At 36.5% G+C, this 21252-nt stretch overlaps 2 protein-coding genes and 1 long non-coding RNA gene across 9 annotated transcripts; all 3 read left to right on the top strand.

The window, feature by feature from the left end:
• Positions 1-1313: 1313 nt before the first annotated feature.
• Positions 1314-5019, top strand: LOC126782699 (uncharacterized). Of its 6 annotated transcripts, none has more exons than XR_007670796.1 (6): positions 1314-1527; positions 1704-1766; positions 1891-1953; positions 2445-2489; positions 2903-2941; positions 4350-5019. It is a non-coding gene; the product is annotated as an uncharacterized LOC126782699 (long non-coding RNA). The 6 variants fall into 6 exon arrangements; XR_007670797.1 differs by having other exon boundaries at positions 2897-2941; XR_007670789.1 differs by having other exon boundaries at positions 1849-1953.
• Positions 5020-5205: 186 nt separating this feature from the next.
• LOC126803451 (probable fructokinase-4) lies at positions 5206-5580 on the top strand. The gene has a single exon (XM_050531261.1). It carries the CDS (start codon positions 5206-5208, stop codon positions 5578-5580), a length of 375 nt encoding a protein of 124 aa, XP_050387218.1.
• A 9239-nt stretch (positions 5581-14819) lies between these two features.
• On the top strand, positions 14820-20213 carry LOC126784545 (sucrose synthase 7-like). 2 transcript variants are annotated; one of them, XM_050510042.1, is made up of 14 exons: positions 14820-15141; positions 15245-15399; positions 15485-15677; positions 15785-15903; positions 15989-16205; positions 16305-16400; positions 16474-16647; positions 16762-16878; positions 16960-17126; positions 17216-17440; positions 17542-18108; positions 18211-18349; positions 18476-18555; positions 20164-20213. In XM_050510042.1, exons 1-14 carry the CDS (start codon positions 14905-14907, stop codon positions 20195-20197), a joined length of 2520 nt encoding a protein of 839 aa, XP_050365999.1. In that variant the 5' UTR covers positions 14820-14904; the 3' UTR covers positions 20198-20213. The 2 variants fall into 2 exon arrangements, with proteins under 2 accessions (XP_050365999.1, XP_050366072.1); XM_050510115.1 differs by lacking the exon at positions 20164-20213 and adding an exon at positions 18681-18774.
• Positions 20214-21252: the final 1039 nt, after the last annotated feature.

Raw genomic sequence — 21252 nt, 5'->3', positions numbered from 1 at the left:
GGGGGGCTGGGCCGCGTGCAGGGTTGCGGGCAGAGCTGCGTGCGTGCAGGGGCTGTGATGCGGGGGTTGCAGGGGTCGCGTGTAGGGCTTGCAGGGCTGCGGGGGTAGCAGCGGGGGGGGGGGGGGGGGGGGGAGGCTGCAGCGGTGGCGAACAGGGGGTGCGCCGGCGGAGGAGAAGAAGAAAAAAAATTCTAGGGCTTTAAAAGTTCAGGGTTTTAGGGCATAGTGCGTGATAATGTGATGCATGATGAAATAATTGTGTATTATTGAATGATATAGGGGCCTATATATAGATATTTACAAAACCACAATCCCGTTGGATTCAGAGTCCTAATCTATTACGGAGATGCTAATCTATCTCCTAACAGGAAACCTATTAGGCTAAGACACACACAAGAGTAGAATAGTAATTCTCCCGGAACAGACTTATAATTATTTTAACGTTCAAAGATTTTTAGATCACATATGCTCACATCTATATAAGTCTTTTCTATGGTATGAAAAATTAAAAGAGTACACCATGATAGAAAAAGATAACACGTGATGGCATTAGTGGAACTTTGATAAATTCTCGACAAAGCATTCGACACTCAAGCCCTTGATCAAAATTAATTCAAATGAATGAGCTTGGTGAGCTGAACATATAATTAATCTCAACAAAGTTCCACAATTTCAAGTAATCAAGTCCTTAATGAAGAGGAAAGAATAAAAAGGACTTGGTATCAAAGTATAAACACTAGCTCTCAATGATTTCAAATTAGAATAAGGTCACAACCATGAATTAAAGGTTGTTTCAATAGCGACAATCAAATGCTAAAATAAGAAGGAGGTCGCTTAATTTTATTTTTCAAGAATGCAATCCTACGAATGTTCATGTAGCAATTAGTCGTTGAGATATTAGAAATGTGGATTGACATTTTCTAAATAATCTGTCACTTAAATATATGCAAGATTCTTTCAATGTCTAAGTCTAAGTAATTAAAGAAATTGAATTATTTATACCTTAAGGAAACAAACCATTAGACAGTCAAGTCTCCACTCTCCACTAGTTGTTTGTTGATGCAATAAGGAAAATGTCTTCAGAATATTTTTCTAAAGATTATAAATTTCAAGAGTTTTTACTTGTTTTAAAAATGATTTCTGAAAATAGATTTTTTGTTATAAGTATTTGTTTTTAGGGCTTAAAGGATCAGCCCAACCTTTTCCTCTTTAAAACCCATGACTCGGGCCCATGACCCTTTATCTTCTTGACGACGTGGTAGGTACACCGAGGCCCTGAAGTGAGTTTGGAATGCAGCGGACGATATACTCGCAGACCTTCGTGAAATCATCTCTGAGTTGAACTACCGCCCCCTAATTCGGGTCAAGTGGGCCCACAAGAAGAAGAGATCTGCGCTCTCTGTACGACCCAAGTCGTCGAAGTCGACTGTGGTTCGGTCTGGTTTGCCACCGTTTTCCGGGAATCCCGGGTCGGCGAATAAGGTTGTCAGGCTTGAGAGGTCCAAAGTGGTGACCGGTTGTAAGAGGGTAGGTCTTACTCGTCTTGTTTTCTCTTTCAAACCCTCTACTTCTGTTTCGGTTGTGTAGCAGCGTCTCTCTGCTATTTTTTTTTCTTTTTTTTGGGTTTTGATTTTGGTAATTGGGTTATGTGTATATGTTTTATGCCGTGTGCTATAAATTCCATTCATTCTTTGACAATGTAGAGAGGAGAAGAATGGCTGAAGGTCATTGATGGGTTAGTGAAGGGCGGAAAATTGCTACAAATAGTGAGTCTTTTTTGTCATTTTAGAGAAATTTTTATATATTTGTGCCAATTTTGCTTTACCGATTATCCTTTTATTTTTATAGTGAAGATGACACGACAATTTCTCTCTGAACCAACTAAAACAGGAGATACAGAACACGAAGGATTGTATTGGTTTTAATGTGGTATTGCAATCAAGGAAGCTTGAGGTAATATACTGTTATGAACTTGCTATTTTGTCCAGATTATTTAGCATTTCGTTGGAATGGTTGAAGTTGAACTCTGTTTCAATTTTTGGTTCCCTTCTGTTGACATTTAACTAATTTGGTTTCCTATGCCAATCAATATTCTTCTTATACAATTTCTGCCAAGTGAGTTCATTTCATACTCTTGTCATCATCAATTAAACTTGACTTCTTCCATATATCTTCTGAAAAAAGGAAAAATAATAATAATTGAACTCCTGCTGATGAACTAGCTAGCCAAACTTAGGCATACCGTTATAAAATACATGGTAATTCAAGGAAGCAAGAGGTAATTCACGGCTATGAACTACATGGCAACAGTCCTAGAAGAACAAAACTAGATAAAAGCAGAGCAGTTTTTGATTAGATAATTACCAGCTCTATTCATTTGTGTTATATCATTTTAAAACAGTATTTCAGAAGTCATATAAGTTTTTAATTTCCTATACATGTAGGTGCAACTCCATTCCTTACAGCAGTTGAACTTCATATACAATGCGGTAAGTCAAAATTCCTGTCCAGTTTGTAGACAAATAACAATATTGAGTCCCTAGTATAATGTCAAGCCACCAGAATTTTATGGTTTTATTGCCTGCATATATGCATACCAATCTTTATCTGTCATAAAAGAAAGTGCTGAATAATAAATCTAAATTAGTTAAGAGTTTGGGAAAAGATTTTTTTCACTTTATCTTGCGTTATTTGTCTTCTTCTAATTGCTTAGCCACAATGTAGACGAAAACAAAGAGATGTGACATGATCAGAAAACATGACAAAATTCATGATGCAGAAAGCAGCATTTGTTGTTCAATCTTCAACATTAGGAGCTTTATAAAAGAATAGGTGTATTTCATTTTCAATTAGTCTTTCTGAAGTCATATAGGTTTAAAATTTCCTATACATGTAGCTGCAGCTTTATTTCTTACAGCAGGAGAACTTCATATACAATGCGGTAAGTCGAGATTCCTGTACACAAATGACAATATGAATTTCTTAGTATAATGCCAAGACACCATACATATATGCTTTTATAGTTTTATTACCTGCATGTATGCTTACCAGTCTTATTTCTTTTATCAAAACAATTTGCTTAACCATAACTCCAATTTTAGTTAGAGTTCGGAAGAGAATTGTTTTATTTTGTCTAATGCTCTTCAAGTCATCATCCAATGTTTTATTATATATGGGAGTTTTATGGTGAGGATATAAAAAATAACTATTAATTTACATGTGATATAAGAAAATTTTCTTACTATAATCATTCAACATTCATTGCACACTATCTGACCAGTTTGTGCATAAACATAAGTGAAGCCGCAGTGAACCTTTGTTCCTGCAATTTCTATGTTCAGGTGTTCTGTTTCCTAATGAGGTTCCATTCTAGAGGTCTGTGGTTCTCTATAACTTTTGGACATATGTTAGAGGGAACATCTCCAGCTACATATTTACTAGATTTTTGTGTTGGTGGTTTTTTTATGAACAATAAGTGTTTCCTAAAACTATCTAAGGCTATCAATTTCCAAGGAAAGTGTGCTATTGTGCTAATATAAATCTGAGAAGCATTCTGTTCAGTATAATAACATATCCTTATTCTTACAATTTTTTTATTGAAAAAGCAAATTATATTAATAATATAATAAAATTATCTTCTATTTTTATTTTAAGGGCTAACATCTGTATAGTCCCTATACTATGGCGTTCTCATCTGTTTAGTCCCTGCCATTTCAAATTAATCTCAAAGATCCTTAAAGTTACAATTGTTAATCCGAAAGGTCTATTCCGTTAATATCTCCGTTAGTATGATGATGTGGCAGTTATGAGCTCTCCAACTGACCAAAAAACCCTTGTTCAATATAAGCTCAGTCTAGCAGTAGTATAAACTATGATGATAATCAATCAAATACTGCAAGCCCTTCACCGATAACACTGCAATCGCCACTGCAATCGCCACCTCCAGTAACGAACATGGGTGTTTTAGTCAGTTGGAGAGTTTATAGCTACCACATCATCACACTAACAGAGATGTTGATGGAATTGACTCTTTGGATTAACAATTGTAACTTTAAGGATCTTTCAGATTAATTTGAAATGGCAGGGACTAAACAGATGACAACGCCATAATATAGAGACTAAACAGATGTTATTAACTACATACTTCTAGTCAAAAAGTCATCTTTTTAAAAATTGTAGCATATCCTCTCATCTTCCAAATTAGAAATGTAATATTTCAACAGAAAAACTATTATTTGCTGGTAAGATATGAGACCATTTGGTGATGCTCAATACTAGCGGAGTTTCCTAATACGTTCAGTTTTTGATGCACACGTTATGCTACTTCTGAATTTCTGCCTAAATTGAAGTACTCGTGGGTGCTCTCCTTTAAAGCTACAAAGTCACCGAGCTGCCAGATTCCGTGGGAAATTAGAGACATCTTTGATACCTTGATCATTCTCACACACTAATACTGAGCTTGCCTGAGTCAAGATGCATGATTTACAACTTACCGACGTTAATGTTAGGTTATTGTTCAAATTTGAAGACGATTCCTTCAAACATGAGCAGTTTATCTAATTTACATCATCTCCAGAATGTAAGCATGCCTTCGATGGAAAAACGCCTCCCCAAGTAGATCAGTTGACTCATCTGCAAACTATGCTCAACTTTGTGGTGGGAAAAATGTAGTGCAGCGGCGATTGGATAGATAGGTTCATTTCATCTCTGTGGAACCATGAGACTCAGAAGATTGGAAATTGAAATAGATGTTGAGGATGCAAAGAAGGCCCAATAATTATTAAGGAAGGGTTGGATACCTTGGAATTGGAATGGAGTGGCACAAGTGAGAAGGAGTTAGAGGTGCTCTGCAGCCTAGAACCTCGTAAATAACTTACAGAGCTCTGTTATATGAGCTACAATTGTTTAGAATTCTGAAAATGTATTGGACGTCCTTCATTCTCTGACATGACGTTTGGCGAATTGTGAAAATTGTTGATTCTTAATTTTCTTGGCTAATTATCTTGTTTGAAACAGGTTTATTATAAGAGACTTGTCTAGTGTTGAAAGAGTGGGTGCTGAATGTTGTAGGGAGGGTAGATTGCCCTTTCCTGTATTAGAAATCCTTGTGCTCCAGGATATGACGGTATGGAAGAAGTGGCTTCTTTGCTTAGGAAATGAAGAAATGTATGTTTTCCCTTTCCTGCAGACGCTCAAGATCCAGAGATGCCGGAAATTGAAGGGTTGGCTAGCGAAGAACATTCATCTTTTCTCACAGGAAATCCAAACATTGATGATGAATCTGCCATGAGTCTGTGGCACTTGAACTTAAAGCTCCTCCTAGTTACTCTTGGCGAAAAGGGCAGCAGATACTACATGAAGAATTTCCGGGGATCTGTGGAAGCTTTTCATGTAACTGCTGTAGATACTACTGGGCCTGGTGATTCATTTGTGGGTGCTTTGCTTGCAAAGATTGTTGATGACCAATCTGTTCTTGATGATGAGCCAAGGTTGAGGGAAGTACTCAAATTCGCAAATGCATGCGGAGCAATAACAACTACTAAGAAGGGAGCTATTCCTGCACTCCCTAATGAGTCTTAAGTCCTCGCCCTAATCAACGGAGCATAGATTCACATTAGTTCATCCATTGATCGATCTTTCTAGTTTTTTTTTTATTTTTATATTTAGGATTTTGTTCATCCATCTTTCTAGGATTTCTAGTGTATGCCTGTTTGCATTTCGGTTGGATAGTGTTTTCCAACCTCGATCGAGCATTACTGGATAAAATGTCTGCATGAGTTGGTCATCGATTTTGTTGTCACGGGATGGTGCACAGAAGTGGGTTAAGTTTGAGTTGCTCGAGCATATGGATGGCATTCCAGTGGTCAGACTGGAACTAGATGGGTTAGTCAGAGGATTAACATTGTCGATTACTGGTTGTGAAGAGGTGTCATGTTTTTCTCAGTCTCCTCTTACTCTGTTCGGCATCTTTGATCACTTCAGCAGCTTCATAATTGGATGCTTTAATCTAATTTGTTTTCCAGAGTTTGGTCTGCCGCCTTCTCCTATATACTTGAACATTCAGTCATGTATCTGACATCCTCATCAAGCAAAGAAGGTCGACTACCCAGAACGCTCGGAAAATTTTGGCCAACTGACTGAACAATTGGAGTTAATAATCAAATCTCATTCACATGTTAATGATTGATAAATGTGGAAGTATCGTTACCTTCGCAAGAGGAGGGTTCCTGTCCAACCTGACATACCTCCGTATCTTGGAAGCCCTCCTTTGGCATGGACAACTTTAAAGTTTCCTGACCTTTCCTCCATAGCACAGGATGCATTATAGACAGCAACTCAATTGATCAATTCAAGATTGCACTCGATTTTGTGCCCGCAATACGCATGTCCAAAATGACATCAGCTCCAATCAGAGTACTATAAAGAAACAATTATGCAATCACATTGGCAACTGAACTTCATCAAATGAAGACAACTGTAGAATCACTGAAAGCTCAATTCTGAAACTAAATGTCTGGAACCAGAATAACTTCGACAATTGAATTGATACTACTCAGTTAGGGATGGCAATGAGCATGACAGAGTAAGGGGATCGAAATACCATATTCATACCCAATTTCAATTACGTCCTCATACCCGTCCCAATTCCCGTTAGAAAGTAATGGGTATTCCTCGTTTCCATACCCGCTGGGGATCCGTTTCTCATACCCGTCCCAATACCCGTTAATAATATTTTGTTATATTATATAAAAATTCATATGAAGTATAGAAAAACGTAAAAATCTAAAATGAAAATTAAATATTATGATGAAATTGATTAATTTTTACATTAATCCAACTTAAACCAATACAAGTTCAAAATAAAATAATAACTATAAATTTTTTTTATTTACATAAATATTAATTAATTAATTAATATTGAAATATATATAATATACATTTTATTCTTATTGGGTGGGGATGAGGATCAAAATACCATCTCCGTCCATTACCCGATTCCATATTTTGAATATAGGGGATCTCTATACCCATTCCCCTTTTTACCCATTACACAGCCCCATTAGGGTCGAATACCCGTAAATACCTTACCTGATGGGTAATATTGCCATCCCTTTACTTAGTAGGCAACTACAACTCGGGCAATTGAATCAACCCTTTCTGTATGGCAACAATTAACTCAAGCAACTGAGTGAATGATTTTGTTTGGCAACAATTAACTCCAGCAACTGAATCAATGGATTCATTTGGCAACAATTAACTCCAACAACTGAGTCAATGATTTTATTTGGCAATGATTAAATCAGGCAATTGAGTCAATGATTTCACTTGGCAACAATTAACTCCAGCAACTGAGTCAATGATTTCGTTTGACAACAATAAGCTCCGGCAACTGAGACAATGATTTTATTTGGCAATGATTAAATCCGGCAATTGAGTTAATGATTTCACTTGGCAACAATTAATTCCGGCACCTGAGGTAGAAAAGTGAGCAGCCAAGTGAGCACCATAATTAGACAGGGATGTTCATGCATAAAACTGGGTCTCCCAATTCATCACACCTAGAAAATTTAAGAGTAACAAAATCAAAGGGTCTAATCATCACAAATAAATTATAAAGGGCAAATCTGAAACCCACAGTCTAATCAAGCAATTACCTACCCGCACAAACATCAGTAGGTTCAAGGATAGGATGCAACTGGCAAAAATCTATAAGTGATGCAGGGATGTAATCTGGTATAACAGTATTCGACCAAGCAAATCACAGATTCCAATGCACAAACTATAGATCCGTAATTGTATTTTTATTTGTTGCCAATTAGAATTTCCATATACGAATACAACAACAATAAAGGCAACTAAAACCACCATTTTTGTAACTGGAAACACTGCAATTAGCTCCCAAGCTGAATCAACACAAACATTACATTCAACACTGCAACACTAGTTGCAGACTATTGAACCTAGGAATTGGATAGGGACCACCCTGCTGAAGACATAATTGTTATTCAATACAGCTTCCTGATTTTTTAACTCGGGTGCTTCAAACCAAGCCTTTTCATAATGCTCGGGCCTCGGTGCTCCAATTTACAGTAATTGAACATCATCATTGAAGACAATTGTAAAATCACATAATCCTCAACTCTGAAACTAATTGACTGGCAACAATAATAACTTGAAAAACTGAGTCGATACTACTTAGCAGGCAACAATAACTCAGGCAACTGATCAATGATTTCGTTTTGGCAATAGTTAACTCGGGCAACTGAGTCAACCATTTCATTTTAGCAACAATTAGCTCCGGCAACTGCTTTTGTTTGGCAACAATTAACTCTGGCATATGATTCCGTTTTGCAACAATTAACTCCAGCAACTGATTTTATTTGGCAACAATTAACACCAGCAACTGATTTCGTTTGGCAACAGTTAACTCCAGTAACTGATTTCGTTTGGCAATGATTAACTGTAGCAACTGAATTCGTTTAGCAACAATTAACTCCAGCAACTGACTTTGTTTGGCAACAATGGCAACAATTAATTCCGGCAACTGAGGTAGGAAAGTGAGCAACCAAGTTCACTAACAGATATAACTGTATATAAACTACCTTGCACTAATTTCAATGAAATGTCGTTGAGATATTCATCTGTTCCCACATCACTTGTGCCAAAGGATCAGCATATCAGCTAATAAGCTCCTTGTTGACACCTCAAGCTGGGAAACATCACTTTGAGTGACCAAAATTATGCTAACGCAATCCGACAAGGCAACAATCTCATGAAAATAATCCGACAAGACAATAAATTGAACTTTGTTGACACCTCAAGCTAGGCAAAAATCACTTGAGTGACAATAATTATGATTAACACAATCCGACCAGGCAACAACATCATTAACACAATCCGACAAGGCAACAATCTTTAGTAACACGAACCGATAAGGCAACCATTTGAACAGTCAATGACTTGTTCGGATGAACCCTCAAGTTGTGCAATTATCATTTGAGAATTGAGAACAACATGTAAATCTTTCCGACAGGGACCAATTGAGACTAGTCTTTCCAAAGCTCAACGAATTCAATTCCGGGGGGGGGGGGGGGGACGACATGAAACACAATCAAAAATGGTTCCTCAACCCCAACAAATGAGGGAGAGCACCAATAATTGAAATTTTGATTTTCATGCATAAAATAAAACTGGGTCTCTTTTTTTTGCATCATACCTAGTAAAATTAATCATCACAAAAATGATAATATTAAAGGGCAAATCTAAAACCCCACACAAGGAATCCATATGAAATTGAATTAACCGAAAACAGAATTAAAACCCTAGATCGAAATGAACCGAGTAAATTGAAACCAATGTTTTTAAAAACTCGCCTCAAGGCTCGCCTGAGGCTTAAAAAGCTTAAAACAACATACATAACGCCTCTGTTTTTCGGTCTGGACACCGAAGCTCGCCTTTTACGCCTTATGTTACGTTTTTTTACACATTTTACGCATTTGACTAGGCCTTAGAAAATAATCTTTTTAAGTATCTTTTTATATTTATTTATATAATGTGTTTAATTTGATGAAAAGTGTCTAAAACATTTGGATTATGATTTTTTATATCTAAATGCAATAAATTAGTAAATTCTTATGTATATTTGTTCTTTTTGTATGTGTATAATTATATATTTACACATTTAATTACTAATTTTTCAAAACATAAGGCTTACGCCTTATGCGCCTCAAGTTCTAAGACTCAAGGCTAAACGTCTTGGGATACGCCTTCTCTTTTTAAAACATTGATTGAAACAGAATCAAAAGTAATAGAGAAATAGAAAGAAACAAAAGAACGACTAACCTCGCGGTGGAAAAGCGACTCTCTCTCTCAAATTCAAAATTCAAATTTGAGAGAGAGGAACCCAAGCACGATCTAAACCCAGACGTCTTATTTATATTAGAAAATCTTATGCAAGGACATCTTTCACCACTCTCTCTCATTCAAGAACACACCAATATTTTTACTCAAATAAGGCCAATTTTATATCAACATATTTGTGTGGTGTACCTAAACTACCCTTGCTAGCATTTTCATCATAAATCTGTCTCTCTCTCTCACACACACTCTCTCTCTCTCTCTCTATTCGGAAAATACTTCTTCTTCTTCTTCTCTCTCTCTCATTGATTGATGACCAGCCTGAGGACAACGACACAGCAAGGTCACAATCTAGTGTCACTATCTTTATCATTCCAAGCCTGACGCTGCAAATCTTTAGGTTCTACAAATCAATTCCATCTGCAGTACTTGCTCATCTGAATCGTCAAGGCGCGTGGCCTCGTCCTCAAGCTTGACGTCATATACTGATACGACCCCAATCTTTTATTTTCATTAAATAGTATTATCGTCCAAATTTAGGTACGTTCGTAACCGAAATCCGATTTTAGTATTTTGGGGTTCGGATATTCTCGTAAAAGTGTGTTGTCGTAGAAACGCCCCTTTAGGAAAGTTACTATTCACGGTGGAGATTTTTTATATAGGGGGGTAAGTTTCTATTTTTGGGAAGGAAGAAGAAAAAAAAAAAAAAAGGAGAGCAGCGTTTCCCCGAGCCGAGCCCGACTCGTCGCCTTCAAGCCGTCCGACCACTCCAGGCCGCCGCACGGGTACCGTTCGAAAGCTTGGAGGAAACCCTTTCGTTCTGGGTTGGTGACCGGCCCTGTCTCATCGCCGTGAGGGAGCGGTGCCGCCTAGAAGGTCTGCCTGCCGATTGCATCTGCTCGACGGAACTCCCTCCTCCGGCCACCATAGGCCGGGATACTTGGTGCGTATAGAAGGTCTCGTTCCATGCTACAATCTCACCGAAAGAATTAAACCAATTCGAAGGGTAAGTGATCGAATCGACGATTTCAAATTCTAGGGTTTGGAAATTGGGATTTTTCGAAAATGGTGAAATTGGACATTTTAGAGTTGAAATTGGTTGATGTTGTGAACTAGAAAGTTGTTAGGAATGTTATTTGGATTGTGCCGGTAAAATTTGGTGGCCATTGGTGGTGGTCGGAATATGTCCGGCCGGCCGCCACTTCGGGGTCATAGTAGACAATATGTCTTGCCAAATAGGTCTACTCGGGGTCAGCTAACAAAAAAATATTAACATACCCTTCAGGCTAAAGTAAAGTATCTTGTGGCAAATTTTATATCTACCAAAAGATTGTCTAAGTCATATGAGTCATTTGTGAATCAAATATCTACTGTATCAGTACCTAACAAAGTGCACGATGCATTGGGAGATCCAAAATGGAGGAAAGCAATGGAGGAAGAGATGGAAGCATTACAAAAGAGCGATACTTGGGAACTTGTATCTCCACCACATGGCAAGAAGGTTGTGGGATGTCGTTGGGTGTTTACAGTGAAGCATAATCCAGATGGGTCAGTGAGCCGGTATAAAGCACGCCTAGTAGCAAAGGGGTTTATCCAGACATTCCAGACATATGACATAGACTATGATGAGACATTTACACTTGTTGCCAAGATAAACACTATTCGGGTATTGCTCTCTTTTGCTGCTAACTTAAATTGGCCACTTAGACAGTTTGATGTTAAAAATGCATTCCTTCATGGAGAACTAACAAAGGAAGTGTACATGGATCTTCCGCCTAGATATGTGGCTGCTTCTCCAAGTAACTTTGTATGCAGATTGAGAAAGTCTTTGTGTGGTCTTAAACAATCACCTTGTGCTTGGTTTGGAAGATTCTCATAGTTCAAAGAGAAAAATTGGCTACAGACAGAGTAATTCAAACCACACGTTATTTCTCAAACATCAACAAGGGAATGTAACAGCCTTAATTATATATGTTGATGATATGATAGTTACTGAGAATGATACTGTTGAGGTGGATAGATTACAGAAACAGCTAGCCACCGAGTTTGAGATGAAGGATCTAGGTACACTCAAGTACTTCTTGGGCATTGAGGTAGCCCGTGGAAGTGATGGTATCTATCTGTGTCAGAGGAAGTACATCCTTGATCTACTAATAGAGACAGGTATGTTGGATTGCACTCCTATTGATACTCCTATTGAGCAGAACCATCGATTAACGGAGTATCCAGATCAAGTGCCTACTGAAAAACCTCGTTATCAGAGGTTAGTCGGACGCCTAATTTATTTATCACATACTAGACCAGATGTTGCATATGCAGCAAGTGTAGTGAGTCAGTTCATGCATAATCGCAGTGTAGACCACATGGATGTTGTTGTAAGGATTTTGAAGTACTTGAAGTCAGCTCCAAGGGGAGGAGTAATGTTCTCTAATCACAATAATATCCTTGAGGTTTATGGCTTCACAGATGCAGACTGGGCTGGAAATATTACAGATCGGAGATCCACATCAGGGTACTTTACCTTTGTTGGGGGTAATCTTGTTACATGGAAAAGTAAGAAATAAAAAGTGGTAGCTCAATCCAGTGCTGAAGCATAATACAGAGGTATGGCTCAGGGAATGTGCGAATTGTTATGGCTTAGAAATTTGCTACAAGACTTAGGTATTAAGCCTAAATGTGCTATGAAGCTGTACTGTGACAACAAGGCAGCTATTGATATATCACAAAATCCTGTGGAACATGATCGTACAAAACATGTGGAGGTTGATCGTCACTTTATAAAGGAGAAGCTAGACACAAAGATCATTAGTTTTCATTTTGTTCATACAGAAGAGCAACTGACCGATATGCTCACAAAAAGAGTGTATAAGAAAGCATTTTATGACTCACTTAGCAAGTTGGGCATGGTTGATGTGTATGCGCCAACTTGAGGGGGAGTGTCAGTGTGATTTACGGAAGAAATCACGGACGTGATTTGTGGGAATGATTTAGGTTATATATATAGAATTGATATGTGTAATTAGAATGCAATTAATATAAGTATATACCATTTGATTTTTTGAAGTTGTTGTGATGATTTGCTGTTTAAATGGTTGTGTAAATGTTACCATCTGTGCTGATATATGAGCATTGGTTGTTACAGTTGTGGAGGTACAGCACGTTGTAGAAGAGACATGCCATGATAATGTATGGGCATGGAATTTGATATAACTTGAGATTCATTGCTAGAAAACAAATGCTGGCAGTTTCTGCTAAATTTTTAGATTGTTCAATGTCTGTTTTGTTTTGCTGTTTTCGGCCATAACCAATGGCTGTCAAATTATGCATATTTACTTGATTTATTGTTTCTGAATATGTTTTGAGATTTATTGTTAGTTAATTATTTGTTGGATTAAAATTTCCACACGAGTTTTCCAAATGCATATAATTTCGTCATTTTCGTGGCTTATGTGTTTGTGCTGCCATCAAAGTTTATGTTTCTTAGTTTTTCTTCTAGCTAGCAATGAACTTTGGCTGTTTCGTTGGATTCACTAAGAATTATTTGTGTATTGTGTGTGTATGTGAAATTTGAGTTCTCTGGGTTTTGAAGTTCAGTTTTTATTTTTTATATTTTTATATTGGGTTCAGTTTTTCTCTACGAAGAAGTTTAGAAAGTGAAATATCAGATAGAGTGGTATAAGTGGTCAAGGAATTGCAGTTCATTTGCATTTTGCATAGTTATAAATCATCTAATTAGAGAGGTTATAGTATTCATCTTGAAAACACCATCTCTGCTCAGAATCTTTTGTAGTCTTGATCATTTTGCTCACAACAGATCACCTTGAAAATTGTACAACCATCTGTCTCACCAGCAGCTAGGCGCGGGCAGGAGTTCTAGTCCAATCTATTTACCACTTATAGTGAGCATTATGGAAAACTGAGTGTCTTTGGCAGTGCATTAATTCTGGCATTTCTGCTTAAAATGAAACATGGTTGAAGGTGTCTTCTAGATTAGCTACCTCCCCTCTGTTGTGTGTAATGGTTTTACCAAAAGGCAGGTGGATCTGAAGGCTTTCATGGTACGAATCTCTTTACTGAAATTTTGCATACCGGCTCCAAGTCCGGCCCGGCAGCATGAGTTTGATCACTTCGTCTTTGATATAAATCACAAGCTTTAGACTTCACGTACAGTAATGTAACTATTAGAGGCATAGTCCCATTATTGAGGTCCCAATGACCATGTTTGAGATTTGACAGATTCTAAACCTTTTTCGTTTGCAAGTTTGAGCATACTTAGGTACTGATAAAACTCATAAAAGGTGCTCCTTATGTATTGACAAAACGAAAAAGAATGAGATCTTATGTTATATACCTAGCTGATATTTCGACGTAATATGAAGAATTTGAGGAGAATTTGGCTGTAAGTATCAAGTTTGGTGACCCAGAGCATATACATTCATTTGGAAAAAGGTCACACTCTAAGAATATAGCCAACGTGGGAAAGTACCAATGAGGTAGTCGGTTGTTTCATAAGATCTATCAAATAAAGATTCATTAATTGTTAAAAAAATTAGATAAAAAAGATGGAGAAAAGGAGGAAATAAGAATCAAGGACATGATTAGCTTCCTTGAAAATACAATCTTTCTATATTCTTTGAGTTGCCAACCAATGCAAGAAAGAAGCAAGGAAAGAATGATACCCAGTAGTTACGTGAGCTAGAGAGAAACACATGAGCTTCTTCTAGAGCCAGAAGAGATAGATTCTTTTCTTTTCGTTTTTCTCTTTATATTGTTTTTGGATCCCTTTTCAACTCTGTCAATTCTTTCTTTCTCACCTTGATGAATATAGCTTCTTTCCAAACATCATCTCAGCTGCCCAAAAAGTTATATTGTCTTCATAAGCTTGACGAAACCAAAAGCAAAGCTTCAACAATTAACAGCTCGGCCAAGTAGTCTATAAATGCATTAGCATCTCCACATGATCAGCAAACCAAAAACAAGCTGCTTCATCTTCTAACAAGACTTTTTGGGCAAAAAAAAAAAAACTAGACTTTGAAGCTCATCAAAATGGCTTCTACAGAAGCAGCCGTTAAGCGATCCGACTCCGTAGCTGAAAGCATGCCGGACGCACTAAGGCAGAGCCGGTACCATATGAAGAGGTGTTTTGCTAAATTCATTGCAAAGGGAAAAAGGATGATGAAACTTCAGCATTTGATGAATGAAATAGAGTTGGTCATAGATGACAAGATTGAAAGGAGCCAAGTTATGGCAGGAGTACTTGGTTATATATTGTATTCAACTCAGGTGTTTTATCTGATCTAGCTTCTTTCATCTCTTCGGTACGCATGCCCTTACAAATTGTAGGTTTTTTAAACATTGTGATGGTTTGTTTTCCTAACGTCAACAGGAAGCTGTTGTTAGTCCTCCACATGTTTTGTTTTCAATAAGACCGAACCCTGGATATTGGGAATATGTTAAAGTCAGCTCTGAGGATCTCTCAGTTGAGGCCATCACTGTGAGGGACTTCTTGAAATGCAAAGAAACACTATATGATGAGAAATGGTAAGCACATATATATAACTGTTTCCGCTACCCACCTCACCTTGAAAATTATCTATCAATGTACTAAATAACACTTATTTTTCAGGGCCAATGATGAAAATGCATTGGAGGTGGATTTTAGAGCAATTGACTTCTCTACTCCCCACTTAACTCTGTCGTCCTCGATTGGAAATGGACTCGACTATGTTTCCAAGTTCATGACATCGGCGCTGGCTGGGAGAGTGGAGAATTCACAGCCCCTTGTGGACTACTTACTATCACTGAATCATCAAGGAGAAGTATGGGACTGGCACAAACACAGTACTTTCTGTTAATTTAATACGAGATAAGAAGTTTTATATGCTACTAATGTCTGAAATGTAATTCTGTGGATTTGAATCAATAGCAACTTATGATAAATGACACCCTCAACACTGCTGCAAAGCTTCAGATGGCGTTGATTGTCTCAGAAGTATACCTCTCAGCGCTTCCGAAGGACACTCCCTTTCAGAATTTTGATAATAGGTGACTGACTCTACTTCACATTTATCTGTTTTACCATTAATCCTGCAACTTGATATATATATTGAACCAAAAATCTCATTTACAGGTTTAGGGAGTGGGGCTTTGAGAAGGGTTGGGGAGACACAGCAGAGAGAACCAAGGAAACAATGCGAACACTGTCTGAAGTACTACAAGCTCCAGACCCGGTTAACATGGAGAGCCTTTTGAGCAGGCTTCCTACCATATTCAATGTTGTAATTTTCTCTCCTCATGGATACTTTGGCCAAGCTGATGTTCTAGGTTTACCAGACACCGGTGGACAGGTAAAAAAACCAAGACACTTTATCTGATAAGTTCATTGCATTAACATTCATAATATTATGCTGAAAGTCGCTCTTCCATTCTACAATTGAAAACTGCAGGTTGTTTATATTCTTGATCAAGTTAAAGCTCTGGAAGAAGAATTGCTCCTTAGAATTAAGCAACAAGGGCTTGTTGTGAAGCCTCAAATTCTTGTGGTGAGTTTCACCCATCATGAAGGTGGTTCAATTTAGTGAGTACACTATCTAACTACATTCTTGACTTGGATAGGTAACAAGACTCATTCCTGAAGCCAGGGGAACCAAGTGCAATCAGGAGTTGGAACCAATTAATGGCACCAAGTACTCAAACATACTTAGGGTGCCATTTAGGACAGAAAACGGGATCTTACGTCGTTGGGTTTCTCGTTTTGACATCTACCCCTATCTTGAGCTGTTTGTGCAGGCATGCTTCCGTTTCAATATTTCATCCCATTCTATTGAAGTGCTCACTAATTGGTTTTTAATTTTCTGATGTGCTTTTAGTTTCTAATTGTTTCATTTTCTTTCAAATTTCCAGGATGCTACAGCCAAAGTCCTCGACCTCATGGATGGGAAGCCAGATCTTATTATTGGAAATTACACTGATGGGAATTTGGTGGCCTCTCTCATGGCTAACAAACTTGGAATAACTCAGGTCACAATTCATCAGATTATACATACAATACTTTTCTCCCACTTCACGTTTACTAATATCAAATTAATCCATTAAATACAGGCAACAATTGCACATGCTTTGGAGAAAACCAAGTATGAAGACTCTGACATCAAGTGGAAGGAATTAGACCCCAAGTATCACTTCTCATGCCAATTTCTTGCAGACACAATTTCGATGAATGCAACAGATTTTGTCATTGCAAGCACGTTTCAAGAAATTGCAGGAAGGTTAGCAACCGTTACCAATGTACTATCATACAAAAAATTCAGTTGTGAATGAAATAGATTATAATGTACTTCAACTTTAATGTTTGCAGCAAAGACAGACCGGGACAATATGAAAGCCATACCGCATTTACTCTTCCAGGGCTTTGTAGAGTTGTTTCAGGCATCAATGTATTCGATCCCAAATTTAACATCGCCGCACCTGGGGCAGACCAGTCTGTCTATTTCCCTTACACTGAGAAACAAAAAAGGGTCTCATCTTTTCATCCTACCATTGAAGAACTATTGTATAGCAAGGAGGATAACAATGAACATATGTAAGTGCTAGTTTCAAAATAGTGAATATTTCTTCTGAACTTGTAATTATGTTATCAACTTATTATAGCATTTAACATATTCTGAACTCTTTCTGAAACAGGGGATTCCTAGCAGACAAGAAGAAACCTATCATCTTCTCAATGGCAAGGCTTGACACTGTTAAGAACATTACTGGCTTAGTTGAATGGTATGGTAAAAACAAGAGGCTCAGAAGTCTGGTTAACCTTGTGGTAGTTGGAGGCTTTTTTGATCCTTCAAAATCAAAAGATAGAGAGGAAATAGCAGAAATTACAAAAATGCATTCACTCATAGAGAAGTACCAGCTCCGAGGTCAGATCAGATGGATAGCAGCACAGACTGATAGGAACCGGAACGGAGAACTCTACCGTTGTATTGCAGATACCAAGGGAGCCTTTGTCCAACCTGCTCTATATGAAGCTTTTGGTCTTACTGTCATTGAGGCAATGAACTGTGGATTACCTACTTTCGCAACCAACCAAGGAGGGCCAGCTGAAATCATTGTTGATGGGGTATCTGGTTTCCATATTGATCCCAACAATGGTGATGATACAAGTATCAAAATTGCAGATTTCTTTGAGAAATGCAAAACTGATGCTACATACTGGGAACAGTATTCCAAAGCCGGTTTGCAGCGCATTAATGAATGGTAAACTTTGTTTGGTTCAGTTCATTCCTGTTGTCTGTTTAATATCAAGCAACACATAACTTCTCCTAAGAAATTTAAATTTTTATTGATCTAATTTTGTAGCTACACATGGAAGATATATGCAAACAAGGTGTTGAACATGGGGTGCACTTATACTTTCTGGAGGCAGATGAACAAAGAGCAGAAACAGGCAAAGCAAAGATACATCCAGATGTTCTTTAATCTCCAATATAGAAATTTGGTATGGTGTTTATGCTTAACTGATCATACAATCTCACGTGTGTGTGTGTGTGTCTATATATTTATCCTTTTAATATATGTTGGCAAGATATATAAGAGCATTCTGTTTTCATTGGCATTACTGCAGGTGAAGAATGTGCCTATCCCCAGTGATGAGGCTGAACAACCAGCACCAAAGCCAGTCCCCAAATCACAGATGACTCTAAGGCATGTTATGCTAAATGACATGAAGTGAACTCTTATAGAAAGACATATATATATACCAACACACACACACACACACACACACAATGTGTATGAATTACTGAGAATTGATGCCATTGATTATACAGGAAAGTATGACCATTTTGCATCTGCTAATTTAGAAACAATTAGAGAAAACCCCAATGTAGGAGACCTATTTTAAGATAAACCCACACCTTTGATTTACACCAAATTCGTATTTTAAACATTTCATATATACTATATGTTTGTAATTAATATTTTTACTAAGTCTAATTTGCCCTTTAACATTTTTTTAGCATCTTTTTATTTGAATTTGAAATTTTTAACTAAACATAAATATTATTAACTCTATTTCAATCAATTTCATCCATTAATTTATCTTAATTTGGTGACTTGAGCATATATATAGTCATTACAAAACTATTTTATTGAAAACAAAAGTTTGTAGTTCTCGATCTCATTAGTAGGTATATTTCTTCCAATAGTGTTAAATTGAGAGAATTTGATATGAAGATTGAGAGATATGCTTTGAAGAAATGATGAGACTGACTATGTATAATGTATTTTCCGCCATTTCTCCGAGTGATAGTTGAGGAAATGTTTTGAATAATACAAGACATGTCATGAATTCCACAAACATGTTTACACTTTGTGTTTCTTATCATAAGGTACATATCTTGTTATTAGATTACTTTGTCTAATAGTTAGGTATACATCATCATCTTTAAACAAATTTCTAAGATAATATACTAATAAATCACACAAATCTCTAAACTAATATACATTTTGACAAGATATTGAGAAAACCCCAAAGGATTAAAGTTACCTTTTGAATAGATAACTTACATATACTGTAGAAATATATAACTTACCTATATAGTAAAAATAGATAACTTACCAATTTAATATAGTAAAATATCACATACTTATAACAACTTATTTTCAAAAAAAAGTTACATAATAGTACGACTAATTAAATAACTTACTGATATGGCAGTACTGATTAAATAATATACCTATATGGCATAATCATATATAGTAGGTTTAATTAAATAATATACATATATGATAGAATTAAATAACTTATCTATATAGTAGGTTTAATTACTATACTTATATGATAGAATAACTTACCTATATACTAGGTTTAATTAAATAATATACCTATATGATATAAATATTTTTAAACACAAAAGAAATGTATAAAAGAAACAACTCATTTAATTTTGGTTTCCAAATCTAGATTGTATGACTTTGGCCCAATTGATTGTTATATTAAGGCTACAAATTATAAATTTATGATTAAAATAAATATTAATGTAATAAGCTTAGATTATGGAATATAGTAAATTAATTATTAGTAAATTAGGTAGGTTACAAATTTGATTTTAGTGGCAATTTTTGTAATATTGAGAGAATACATATTTTAATATTAATCATACATAGCAACTTTTGGGTGTAAATTGAAATGAAAAAAATGATGAGTTTAATCGAAAATCTCAACTTGAAATTGGGTCTGTAATGAATTGCCCCGCTAATTTAACTTCGCTGTACTAACATGTAAACTAACTGGAAATAATTGATGTGCAGCACGAGACGCTCACAGTCCGGAGTGCAAAGGTAAAGAGTGTGTACGAAGTACGAACCCCACAATTACCTAGCTCAAACTTTTTTTAACTAAGCTGCATTAAAACTCCTAACAAATTTACCACATTTTCAGGTTGTTTGGAGCCTAAATGAAGGTCACACAAGGGAACTACCTTGGTTGGGATTTGCTATTTGAGCCGCCCAAATTGCATTTATAAAGAAGAATTACTGTTTGTAATCATTGATTGATGGTGTAATAAAGAAGTTCCGAACTTAAATCAAGCCTCAGGTTTTCAACTTAATATAGATCCTAGTCTTGTAGGAATATATCTTGTGGTCAATGATTGATATTTACGATATTTACCCTCATGCTACATGTCTGAGAAAAGTCACTTCGGCTCACTCAAGTCCGATATATCCTCCAATCATTTTTTTTAAATTACTGATATATCTTAAAAGATAAATATATTATTGTCTACCGTATTTATGATATTTCTCCAATAATGTAAAATATTTTTGATATTTTTGATATTATTGATATATCTTTGATTTTTTATAGAAATATTTGTAAAAATCCTCCCTTAAAAAATTTATGTTGGGGATATCTAAGAGATAAGTAATTAAATAAGTAATCACCTCGAGTAATACTGAAAAGAAAAATAGTCTCCTAATCGGCTTATGTTTCTTAAAAGACATTCAGATGAGGAGTGAGAGTCTTAAGAGTCAAGCCGTATTAGTAACAAATATTCTCTTTGAGGGATTTCAAAATAAGGAGTAGTTCCATGATTTCCTCAAATGATATCTAGATGAAGAGTGAGGTTTCGAGTAATATCGATGACTAGCTATTGTTCTTCTGGAGGGATATCGAAAGAGGAATAGACCCCTAGTCTCCTCAAAGGATATCTACATAAGGAGTGAAGGTCTCGAGAAATATTAGTGACGAGTATTCTCCTCAAACACTATTGGGGAAAGTAAGTAGACATAAATCACACAATAGTTATTAGTTAATACATGATAGAAGAACTGTTAATGTTATAGCTATACTCAGTGACGAGTCACAAGTGTTCTTTTTAATCAATAAGCAACTTGTTC

The sequence above is a fragment of the Argentina anserina genome, chromosome 1, assembly GCF_933775445.1.
Source record: "Argentina anserina chromosome 1, drPotAnse1.1, whole genome shotgun sequence".
In the NCBI taxonomy this organism is placed as follows: domain Eukaryota; kingdom Viridiplantae; phylum Streptophyta; class Magnoliopsida; order Rosales; family Rosaceae; genus Argentina; species Argentina anserina.
The sequence above is the reverse complement of the archived record's forward strand: the minus strand, read 5'-3'. Positions and strand labels throughout refer to the sequence as shown.